At 36.2% G+C, this 12,943-nt stretch overlaps 2 protein-coding genes across 2 annotated transcripts; both read right to left on the bottom strand.

Annotated features, from left to right (window-relative positions):
- Positions 1 to 282: 282 nt before the first annotated feature.
- Positions 283 to 10,563, bottom strand: LOC133517086 (cholinesterase 2-like). Its single transcript, XM_061850231.1, has 3 exons — positions 9,781 to 10,563; positions 8,122 to 9,392; positions 283 to 1,929 (listed from the first exon to the last, which is right to left on the bottom strand). The coding sequence occupies exons 1-3, from the start codon at positions 9,949 to 9,951 to the stop codon at positions 1,752 to 1,754; spliced, it is 1,620 nt and encodes a 539-aa protein (XP_061706215.1). The 5' UTR covers positions 9,952 to 10,563; the 3' UTR covers positions 283 to 1,751.
- LOC133517087 (uncharacterized) lies at positions 2,451 to 7,870 on the bottom strand. Its single transcript, XM_061850232.1, has 2 exons — positions 6,606 to 7,870; positions 2,451 to 3,531 (listed from the first exon to the last, which is right to left on the bottom strand). Exons 1-2 carry the CDS (start codon positions 7,602 to 7,604, stop codon positions 3,514 to 3,516), a joined length of 1,017 nt encoding a protein of 338 aa, XP_061706216.1. The 5' UTR covers positions 7,605 to 7,870; the 3' UTR covers positions 2,451 to 3,513.
- Positions 10,564 to 12,943: the final 2,380 nt, after the last annotated feature.

The following is a 12,943-nucleotide window of genomic DNA, read 5'->3' as shown; positions in this document are numbered from 1 at the left end:
ACTTGTAATAAAAATTTCTTTATTTTTTTCGTACTATAATTGTATACACTAGCTATCTCTGGTAATAAAACAAAAAATCCATTAACCCGCATGTCATATCAATGTGGTTCAGTGAAGGGGACGGACTGAAAATCAGCGCTGCGCAATCAATTTGTAATAAAATGGCTGACGCAGCGTACGCTGAGTCCGTTCCTTTTGCCGCGCATGCCTATTATTATTATTTTTAAGTGAAACATTTTATTTTGTGTGGCAATAAATGGTTTCTTATTCTTATTCTTAATTACCAGTTCTGGTAAACAAGGGCGGGAATGCCAAAATGAACACTTAATGTAGGTACTCATTATCTACTACTAGTCTGAACGAACTCTTACCTGTTTAAAACTGGCGTATCTTTATTGAATCTCGCAATATTGTTTAATCTGGGCCTTAGCGTTCTTCTCCCCTATCGTTGAGTACCGTCATCACAAATTCAAATGCTGTTTAGTCATTATCACGTAGCACCTGTTGCCTGAGTCGGATTATTTTAAGAAATTCCATTTACCGAGGGATGTCAATTTCATGATTAAACGCCAAGCCTCGAACAAAAATTGGAGTACTTCTATCCTTATTTTTTTTTTAAGAAAAGCGAGGGTAAATATGTTTTTTTTTTCTTCTCTTAAGTTGTTTATGAAAATTTTGCTGATTTTTAAAGTATTTTCCTTCGTAGACTTCGTAGAGTTTTTGTATATAACTGAATTATCACTCAATACTTGATCGCAGTATTTTAATTTTCATGACAGTTGCTTCGTGAACAATGTGATTTTTATCGTTTGAGACGAGTTTGCGAATCGGAAATAATTTATTAAGACCGGTAAACTGAAACAAAATCCAATTCAACGTTACTTTAAGACTTCCTTAAGCCGACGCACAGGTATAGGCTAGACTATTAGTAGTGCTAAAAGGATACCAAGAAACCCGGCACCTGGCTCCATTTCTTGCGATGGGACACACAGACTCTTTTCGGAGCCACTCTACGCGTTGCCACCTGTTTGCGATTTGGCATCCGAGTATGTGTTTTGTAGAAGTGATGTCGTCATGTAGGTACCACGGGCTCTTTTATGAGTGCGGGTGGCATCACTTAACACGTCAAACGTAAAGATAAACTCTACGGTCTCTTTCCGGTGCCAAAACTTGAGAGTTATCGGTCGAAAACGGAATCAAAATACGGAGACCAAATGCTCACACCTTTTCAAAATAATGACCCACGTTCAATCCAAGAGGATAAGGGGGAAAAAAAGAGGAGATTTTACGTTCATTTAAAGAAACTGAACAAGTTAGATACAGAAACGTTGAATGATTTATATTTTAGTAAAACTTTAAACTTTTTAGTCATAATGCCATATCGTTACAAAGTGTACAAACCAAACTGCTGGATTATTGTTGCGACATTACTCATTTTATCAAGGAAATTGAGAGTGACTGCGCCCACGTCAAGTCCGCAGCAGTAATGTCGCCACAGTGATGCAGCTGCATTTGCCATAGGAACATCACCTATGGAAGGGACAAAGCGATGCAACCACGAAGGCCATCATTTTCAGCGGCAGCTTAACTGACACTTTTTCTATATATTTTATACATACGATACCCACCTACTGTCGCCGGCTGCCTTTGCAAAAATGCATAATTATACCTACTATCGCCTTCAAACTACAACCATGGGTGTTACGTTTAACCGCGGTTATCATCGTCATCGTTTTGAGGGTTACTAGTAGTTACCACCTTGTTTTTTTCCCATAGGTGACAAAAAAGGTATCCCAGAAAGCCATCCTCTGATAAAACGGATGCTGAGCCATCTGTACGCGATCGCTTAGAACAGCGTAGTCGAATTTGGGTTCAGTAGCTGAAGGGTGCCATGAAAAGGGAACTTTTGTGGCTGTCGGTGTGGGGTTGCTGAAAAAACAAAAACAAAATATTTTAACTTAGTTAATTTTAGTTTTCACCAGATTACTAAAAACGCGCTTAAACTAGTTCTAAGATGCAAAATATTAAGAGAGACTGTTGTTTTTATAATTGTTGACATGCATGACTTATTTTTAGATATAATGTACTTAATTAAATAAGATAGTTAATTGTTATATATAAGTGCTTTGGTTAAGATCTGTAAACTTGCATATGATTGAAATAAAATAAATAAATAAAATATATATACTAAGATATCAACCAAAATCGAAATTACCAAATGTGACAGTTACAAAAACAAATGAAAAATTATGTTAAAGTCGCCTCCATCCAGATCCCTATTTAAAAATGATGAATGCGGGAGTAACTCTGTCTGTCTGCCTGTCTGTCTATCTATCTGGTGTCTCTTCACGCTGAAACTGAACCGATTTAGATACAATTTGGTATGGAGATAGTTTGTGGTCCAGGGTGTCAAGGTATGCTGTTTGGGAGTCGTGAATTAAACACGGGCGTCGAGCTAAGACTGGTTTATTATATCCCAATGTAATGCTACCCACTTTTACCAAATGCCAATTAATACAAATACCTACAACCTCCTTCTTTGAAGAATTAAATAATTTAAATAGAACACCATGTAGTGATCAGAATGTTTAAATCACCTTTCCATCCCCCACAGAAATAAACGCAATTATAAACTTTATTTAAATGCCAGAAAGTTTGTTTTACATTAATACGCGTGTTATCTCACAGCGGTTAGTGACGGATAAAAAGGGTTATTAAACACACACCTTAGACTATATACTAGGTAGGTAGTACGTACTGTTATTGTTTGTAAACACTTGCATAACAGCAACATGACTATGAATTTGATTGTAAACGTGTGTGGAAAATTACAACTAAAATAACATTAAGTCCATCTTCTTACACAGATGCAAGAAGAAGGTAATTGAATATTATTAATTGGAAATTTATCACATGCCAATTTGATTATATCGTGCTTACTACTAAATCTAAACTTGAATATCTCTTACGTTGAAGCAAGTTGATAGAAATTTAGTTTTACAAATGTATTAAAAATAACATGACTCTCATGCAGTACTTATAATTATAACACCAAATACATATAGAATTTTATGCATGTTTATATTTTAAATTCTTATTTTATTAATATTTATATTATATGACAAATATGTCAACATAAGAACATACCTACTTGAAGTTTGCAAAATATTTTTAGTCACTGTCAAAGCACAATTGACTATGTAGGTACCTAGGACTAATGAGCTTATGGAATGTACATAGTTTTTTTTTTTTTTTTTTTTTTTTTTAATTATTTTTTACAATACATACATTTTGATGCTTAGGTACTCGAATTCCTTGTACAATAGGTATCAACAAAGTTTTATATTAACTTAGAGTTACTTACTTTAGGTAATTAAACTATTGTTTCATTAAATCTCTTATTAATTACATGCACACTTTATGCTAAACACACTTATGCTAACAATAAAAACGAAAGTCATGGCTCACGTGACACGATTGACGGTGGTGGACGTGGAGGGGTATCCCCACCGATCAGGAGGTCGCACTGTCCTGCCGGAACGAGTACGATAAAACATATCATTAGTTTGCACATTCTGATCAGTTAACTGAACAACCGGTTGGCTGGAGTTGGATGTTGTTTGTGGTTGCGTAACTAACGAGGGAGAGATTACGTCATCATCTAGGTTGAGATATGTAGGTTCTGGTCTTTCGTATGAGTCTATAATTAAATGTCTCCTGTTGCGTCGTAGAACGTTACCGTTAGGCATTGAGATCAGATATGTCCTAGGTCCTAAAATGCTGTGAACTGTACCTGGAACCCAACTATTAAATAATTTTAATTTTATTTTTTGTCCAATGATTAAGGGGGTTAAGTTTCTGGTACGTAAATCGAAATAATGTTTTTGAATCTCCTGTCTTTGTGTTAATCTATCGTGATAATGTTGTTGCATTCTTATCTTAGGTACCGTTGGGTTACTTTTGTACGGAATTATACCTCGAAGTTTCCTGTTATATAACAACTCTGCAGGTGACGGTAAATTATCACTTATCGGCGTACATACGTACTCTAATAACGCAATATCTAAGTCTGATCCGTCGAAGTTGGTTTTTTTCATAATATTTTTTATTGATTGAATAGATCGTTCCACTTGACCGTTCGATTGAGCGTGTCCAGGGGACGAGGTGACGTGGTGGAATTTCCAATTCAAAGAAAACTGTTTAAAAAGGTTAGAGGAGAATTCTGGTCCGTTATCGCTCATTACAATTTTCGGTATCCCGTGTCTTCGAAATATGTATTTTAGTTCAGAAATTACGTTTTCTGATTTTAGACTTTGTAATTTTGCTATTTCTATAAATTTACTGAAGTAATCTACAATAAGTATGTACGATTGATTCGCTAAATGAAAAATATCTACCCCCACTTTACGCCATGGTTTTTTCGGTATTTCATGTGAAATAAGAGGCTCCTTCGAATTTTGTTTTTTATAAGTGAGGCACGCTTGACAGTTAGATAGATAATCTTGTAATTGAGAATTAATATTTGGCCAGTATACTGTCTCCCTAGCCCTAAGTTTGCATTTATCTAGTCCCAAGTGACTAGAGTGAATTTTTTTTAACATATCGTGTCGCATGCACTTTGGTATGACAATCCTATTACCCTTCCATACCATTCCAAAATCAGTAGTAAGTTCATCTCTAATATTCCAATAACATTTTAAAGTATCCTTAATTTTATCCTTTTCATTTGGCCAACCACGTTTAATTACTTTTATTAAACTTTGAAGTTCATCATCCTCCTTTGTACACTTTTGTACTTCTAATAAATGTGTGTCGGTTAAAGCATTTGAAGCCGCGAGCGCGCATACTTGCGCCTGCGCTTCCAGATGGTCGAGCGGAGGGAGGGTCGTGCCTGCGCTCGGTGCAGGCGCCCGCGATAGTGCGTCAGCGATATATAGATATTTGCCGGGCTTGTATACTAATGTAAACGTGTATGGATATAAACGCATCAACATTCTCTGCAATCGTGCTGGAGCATGGGCAAGGGGCTTATTAATTATGTTAACGAGTGGCTTATGATCGGTTTCTATTATTATATTTGTACGGCCGTATATATATGTATAAAATTTCTCGCAAGCGAAGACGCAAGCATACAGCTCTTTTTCGATCTGAGCGTATGCCTGCTCTGTCTTTGTTAATGACTTAGAAGCGTAACAAACTGGTAAATTCCTTTGTAATAAACAAGCACCCAAGCCATGTTTACTCGCATCAACGGAAATCACTACCGGTGCGTTGACATCATAGTATTGCAATACTGGTGAAGAGGTTAAACATGTTTTTAGATTTTTAAAACAATCTTCGTGATTTTTGTCCCACTGCCATTCGATGTCTTTCCTTAAAAGTTCTCTTAACTTAGCAGACTTCTCAGAGAAGTTGGGTATAAAATTACTAACGTATGTTACAAGACCCAAGAATCTCTCAACATCTTTTACATTTTGAGGTGTAGGCATGTCCCTAATCGCTGATATGTGACAATCATCCGGACGAATGCCATCGCTACCAATTTTGTGGCCAAGATATTTTATTTCAGTTAAGCCGATTCTGCATTTTTGCTTATTTAATTTTATGTTAATATCTTTACATCTATTCAACACCGCTCTTAATCTTTGATCATGAATTTCCTTAGTTGGACCATACACTAACAAGTCGTCAACAAATAATACTACACCCTCTATATCATCAAAATGACTATACAACCGTTTGTGAAATATTTCAGATGCCGAGGAGATTCCATAAGGCATCCTTAAAAATTTATATCTCCCGAATACCGTATTGAAAGTACAAAGGTCTGTGCTACTTGGATGGAGTTTTACTTGCCAGAAACCTTGCTTCGCGTCTAATGTGCTAAAATACTTCGCACCTAACAACTCCGCAGTAATTTCCTCAAAAGTTGGCAGTTTAAAATGTTCACGCCTAATTGCTTTATTTAAGTCGCGGGGATCCAGGCATAAACGTAAGTCACCATTTGGTTTTTTGACTACCGTCATACTATTGACCCAATCTGTGGGGCCCTCTACTTTTGAAATAATACCTTCCTCTTCCATCTCATCCAATTTATTTTTTATCTGATCTTTTAATGCCAACGGTAGCTTTCTCGGAGCGTGGACTACTGGGGAAATGTCATTTTTTAATTGTATTTTATATTCCCCTGGCAAGCAACCCATACCCTCGAAAACATCTAAAAATTCGTCTAATATTTTTTCACTTGGAGAACTTTCATTAATAGACATAATTAGTTTAACCAAATTTAATTCCACGCATGAACTCCTGCCAAGTACCGGACACGAATTAACATCGGCAATTATGAACTTCAAAAAATGTGTATTTCCCCTGTAAGCCACTTTTAAATAACATTTTCCCACTACGATAATCTCTTTCCCAGAATAGCCATGCAACTTTGTTGACGTTTTAGTTAAATCATTAGTTGACAACTGGATTTTACTTAAAAATCTTTTAGGCAATACATTAACATCCGCTCCAGAATCTAGCTTAAAAGTGATACACCCTTTGTTTATCTCTAAATTTACTGACCAGTCACTGTTTACATTATTAACTTGAGCGATTACCTGATCGGTGGAGTCCTCCTGTATTTCGTACACGCGACGCGACGATCGACACATTCTCGCATAGTGATTCATCCGATTGCAATTGTTACACCGTACTCCGAACGCGGGGCATTCCATCCTTCGGTGCGCATGACCGCAATTACTACAGCCGTTAAAAGTTCTCTGCGGTTCACTTGACGTTGCTTGCGGTGATGGATTGTTATGAAGATTAAACGTCTTCTCTCTGGGGTTAGGGGTATAAAATGAAGATCTGGTGTGATATGTCTGATGCTCCCGAGCCCCGCTGGGCGCGTTTGATCGCATCGGTGTGTGAGACGGCCGGCGCGGGCGGTTTATAGCGGCTGAGGCATAACGTCTGTTAACTACATGCACGTCACAGGTTGTAGTTCCGGATTGATTATTGTTTTGTGAAACTTCGTGTACGTGCTGTTTGACACTATTTGTCTTTATATTTAATGCGTGCATTTTAGACATCTCTGCTAACTTGCATATGTCGATTGCTTTCTTTAATGAAATGTCCGGTTCCCTCAACATCCGTTCCGAAAGGGTCACCTCTTTTACACCACATATGAACCTGCTACACACTAAACCATCACGCAATTCTCCAAACTCGCATTTGGCAGCTATTTTATTTAATTCAAAAATGTACTGTTCGGTTGACTCTAAGTCCTTCTGATCTCTTTTAAAAAATTTATGCCTTTCGACTGCCAAATTTTTTACCGGAACAAAAAACGCGTCAAACTTTCTTAGCAAGTCTTCCACCGTATCCGTCTCCTCGTTTGTAAATTGCTCGTACACTTCACGACATTTGGTTCCGATGACATGCAACAATATATTCACTTGCACTTTTTTAGGTTTCGTCGAAAGTTCACATGCTTCGTAATAGATTTTAAAAGATTTCTTCCAATTGTCCCACTCAGCACTTAAATTTCCGGATGTCACATTAACTAGATTATTCTCAAACGAGAATGGCAGCGGTGGTTGTAAAACTGACTCCATTGTTAAAGAAATGACGACGATATCCTCCCTAAGAATCGGCAAACTGCTCACTTTCACCGTTTGTCATTTATTAGCCGCACAAAACAACGAAATCCACTTTATCTCAATATAATTTCACTTAGGTACCGGCTGCGCCATGTCAAGGTATGCTGTTTGGGAGTCGTGAATTAAACACGGGCGTCGAGCTAAGACTGGTTTATTATATCCCAATGTAATGCTACCCACTTTTACCAAATGCCAATTAATACAAATACCTACACAGGGAAGAACGTAGAATAGTTTTATCACTCATTATCATAATTCCACGCAGACAAAGTCGCGGGCAGAAGCTATTAGAAAGAAGTATAGATACATAACAAAGACTGAATGCAGAAAGCAGTCAGATGTGGCTTACTATGCTCATTATGAATAAAAACTTAGTCAGGTATGCACGTCAACATGACTACGTTTTTCTGCACAGCTGTGGCGTTGGCTCTAATTTTGTTTACGGCTGTTAAGAGTTTAAAATTAATTTTACCTAGTTTTAGCGAAGTCGGTCCACATTGATGTCATTCGTTCTATAATAATTCTGTCCATGACTGAATCAGGTTGAGTATAAAACGACTGATCGAATAGATATCCAATTTCATCCGCGTGCATAGCACCAGGTTCCATGGTCAAATTCATTCTATTTTTCATGTAGTTTCTTTGCCCAGCATAATCAAACATATACAAAAACACTGGAGCAGAATTAACTTGCGTGTAATATCTGCTGTGCCTTAAACTGGGATATACAAACGTAAAGTCGGAATCAAACTCTATCATTGCATTAACAGTAGTTTTCATATCCTCACTGCCTATATAAAAATATCTGACTAATTTCTCAGCTGTCTCCAACTCGTCCTCGCCGAGTTGGAAATAATTATCAATCTTTGCTTTGAAAGTTTTCTTTGCCGACTCTATATAATCAGGAGATTGTAAGTAGTAATTTATATTTCGTTGCTGTTCTTTGCTATTAAATCCTATAATTATAGGTATTGATATAAACATCTTTTTTAAAAGATTGCTTGGCTTATCGTTTATCATAGTGTATACATTTTCGAATTCATATTCGACGATGGGTTTGAAAGATTCTTCGTAACCTATGTCAATAGTGGCTTTATTAACGTCGTGAGGATCAAACTTAGATATGTACTTTAGAGCGTTGTCAATATCCTCGGTATTTAGTCCCAAATATTTAGCTAACTTTATAGGCGCTTGAGTATCTGGATCATTCATTACCCAATCACAAAGAACCGTCCCACTTTGCATAATAGCCTTATGGAATAAGCCTTTAGAATGTCCTGATAATATGTGGAATTCCACAGAAGCAGCTCCGGCGCTTTCACCAAACAGAGTTATATTATTTTTATCTCCATTAAATGCTGCAATGTTTTCTTTGATCCATTCCAGTGCCTTTAATTGATCTCGCAATCCTGCGTTACCTGGTATATTTGATCTATTGAGTGACATAAAGCCATATGGACCAAGTCTGTAGTTAAAGGTGACTAAAATTACGCCTTTTGTGACGAGAAAATCAGGACCGTATGTGCTTCTATTTGAGTTCCATCTCCTAAAGCCGCCTCCGTGGATCCAAACCATAACTGGAAATAGATTAGTTGAGCTAGCACCTTGTGGGACATATACGTTTATTCGCAAGCAGTCCAGTGTGCCTACTATAGTTTGTTCTAGATCATCTTTTTGAGGGCATATCACTGAATCATCTGTTGCGTTATAAATACCTTCAAATATTTCTACGTTTAGCGTGGCCTGCGAAAGACAAATATTTAATAAAACGTAACAACGTGAAAGAGGCAGAAAACAAAGTAAACAAAATACCAGTATGCAGTATAATCTTAATTATAAAATACCAATATAACCGAGGGCCCTGACTAGCAAAATTTTAAACAGAAGTATATTTTTAGATTAATTCAGATAAACGTTTCGTCGAAAGTTTCGCAGACGGACCATATCTTGTTTCCTTCTAAGTGTTTCACACGTAGCGCTTGAAGCGGAGTTCTATACACACATTTACAAGTACCCGAGGTTTGTCGCACTTAGTATTTATAGTTTTATGCCTTTGCGCCACCTCTTAGTTAATTTTGAAGTAGAGGAATATGATATTTTAATAACTAAGTAAATACATTTTTGTACTTACCGAAAAAGGATTCTGTACATCCACTTTAGCATATGGTATTCCCAAGAAACTATCTATCTTACTATCTTCCGATTCCACACCTCGGACTAGACCGTTTTTAGTCAAAACCAGCGGATCTATACAAGTCACTGCACCTATGCAAACAATAATAGCAATAACGTACTTCATCATAGATATGTCGATATCGAATGGTGTTTGTAAACGACAAAAAACGTGTCATTCCAATCTCTTATCGAGCACAAGAAAAACGATAATTCAGCCTATCTAGTGTTGGAGCCATAGGTGCCTGAGAATTAGAATCGTCGGTTTAAGCAACTAATAGCTCATACCTATAATTATTTATTCAACCCATTTGGTCGTAATGTGCAACTTATTGAGCTGTTATTAGGCTCATAATATATTAAAGCCGCTTTATTTATTTTTATTATCAAACTTGTGCGGTTATGGGTGTATAATGATTAATATAATTATAAAAAAACTATCTTACACTTGCCATAATGCTATTTCATAAACTTGTTATAATATATTTATTTAAACTTTATTGCACAAAAGAAAAACTGAATGTACAAAAGGCGAACTTAGTGCTATGAGGCTTTCTCTACCCAGTCTTACCTTAGGGCAAAGCAGAAAATATTGTAGGCGGTGCATTAAAACTAAAGAAATCGTTATTGAAAGAATTAGAATCCTAATGTAATTATCTTTATACGCTGATTTTCTTATATTATGATTTAATTTAAACCGTAATTGATATTGATTATTTTTGTATTAATTTTTAACTAGTATAACGACTTATTGTATGGTTTTTTTTTATTTTTTTACTGTGACAACTTACTTTATACAATCGAAACCATTATTTTTTATGCAGGGTCGCAGTTCTTACCTAACCTGACCAACTTTCTGCTAGATATTCATTTATGTATTTGGAGTCACAGTTTTACAATAACCTAACCCACTATTCCGGGAATCTTTTATTTTTATTTGAAACTTACATATATTTTATATAAAGTCACTAGTTCGAACAAATATGTTTTTTGTGAGAGTTTGTAATAATTATGGCAGTGTATATAACCATTATACCAAGAATACCATTATTTATGTCGTTGATTATGTAATATAGTAGTAAGTACGCCTTTTATTATGTTAAAATGACGATATATCAAACTATAAGTTATTAAAAAAATGTCGTATACAACACGTGAGCTTTGTCCATTACACACATTGGCTTTCTTATTTCGCGCTCGCTTCCAGCTCGCGCGCATAATATCGTCTTTGTTGTATTGACTAATGTAACACACTTGTATCATAGTGTACTATTATCGCAACACTTACTTGGTCCTAATTAAGTTGCCAGAAGCGATTTAATACTATCAAAGATCTTATTGGGCGAAGACTCAGATCACGCTAAGTTTGTACCGCTTGGTACTCTTAGCAGTAAATGTGTAAGTACTCGTATGTCTTACTTGACGTGGACAGATTTCTTCTTTTTATCCAATCATAATTATGCTAGTTACGCGACAGGAATAGAAATTGATATGCAGCCAATGTAATGCTATTAGGTACTTATTCTGCGACAAGCTAAATCATTTCAAGTGTCAAAGTGTCAGGTAAAGCGTTAAGATAAAATATGTATCTCTGATAGTGATGTATATCTTTTACGGCGACATGACTATCTAGATAAATTCAATCAACAAAATGTGCCCTTGTAAAAAAATCTGATTAATTTCTCATCGCTGAATAGCAACAGTAGTATTCGTCTTTTCGCATGATGTTTGTCATTAACTACCTCATTATTTAAATACAATTAAACCGGTCTATTATCATTTAAAACTTCAACATACTTATAATTATATGTATAAGATGTTCAAATTAGCCTTTGCGTTATCAGACATAACACTTATGTATGTGTTTTAGCTTTCCCTAGTTCAGACTTAATAGACACGACGTATTAAAATATAGATAAAAAGTCTAGACAGAACCTAAATACTGTAAGTTAGCTTTTGAAATAAACAACGTTGTTGGTTTTCAACACACATGAAAACGAAGCAACTAACATTGCAAGTACACGAAGTGCATTTCGCCGTCTGCCGGCAGCTTTGTGTTGTGATAACTCAGCCATGAGCTGTATTTATTCAGCTCTTGAATCGAGACCCTTTGGCACGTTTCATAAAATATTTTAAATATTGTACGATGAGAACAAGTAGTGGTTTTATAAAATAATTTTCAATTCATTTTCATCGCACTTGCTCGAAAAGATCTTATTTCATGCAGGTGTACAGTCAGCATCAAAAGTAGCGGATCAAATAACGTTTCATAAGTATCTACTCGTACCATTCTGTAACGGCTTAACAAAAAATGATGTCTATAATATAGAACAACTAAGACTGTAAAAGATGTACTTTTGAGCGCGAATTTTAGAAATTTATCTATATTTGGAGAAGTTATCCGGAATATCAGATACTTTTGGCGCGTTGTTTCATCCGCTACTTTTGATGCTGACTGTACTAATAGATCGCGGGCCAGGAGCATATTTCGTCAGTCATTGCCTCCCAGCTGATACTTTGTCAGATGAGAGTTTAGATGCTGTTTTAAACTTAAAAAACCGTCAGCCGGTTCTATCGCGGTGGAATGACCGTCAGCTGTAAAATGAACATGTAAAAAATATGTGCCTACCACTTTATGTGCGGCAAAGTATGCGTAATGTGTAAATTGCGTAACCGTTGATGGCTTTTTAGGCGATTACGCCTGATGAAATGCTACATGCAACGTTTCATGATTTGTTTTTGCTATCATAAATGGTATAGCGTTTATTTTTTACATGTTCATGCGACCAGCTGATGTTCTTACCACCGCGATATAACCGGCTGACGGTTTTTAGGGTTCCGTAGTCAACTAGGAACCCTTATAATTTCGCCATGTCCGTCTGTCTGTCTGTCTGTCCGAGGCTTTGCTCCGTGGTCGTTAGTGCAAGAAAGCTGAAATTTGGCATGGATATATAAATCAATAAAACCGACAAAGTCGTACAGTAAAAACTAAAAATTTAATTTTTTTAGGGTACCTCCCCTACACGTAAAGTGGGGGTGATTTTTTTTTTTTGCTTCAACCCTAGAGTGTGGGGTATCGTTGGAAAGGTATTTCAAAACTAATAGGGGTTTTCAAGAAACAT

This window comes from Cydia pomonella, chromosome 4 (genome assembly GCF_033807575.1).
Source record: "Cydia pomonella isolate Wapato2018A chromosome 4, ilCydPomo1, whole genome shotgun sequence".
NCBI lineage: Eukaryota > Metazoa > Arthropoda > Insecta > Lepidoptera > Tortricidae > Cydia > Cydia pomonella.
The sequence above is the reverse complement of the archived record's forward strand: the minus strand, read 5'-3'. Positions and strand labels throughout refer to the sequence as shown.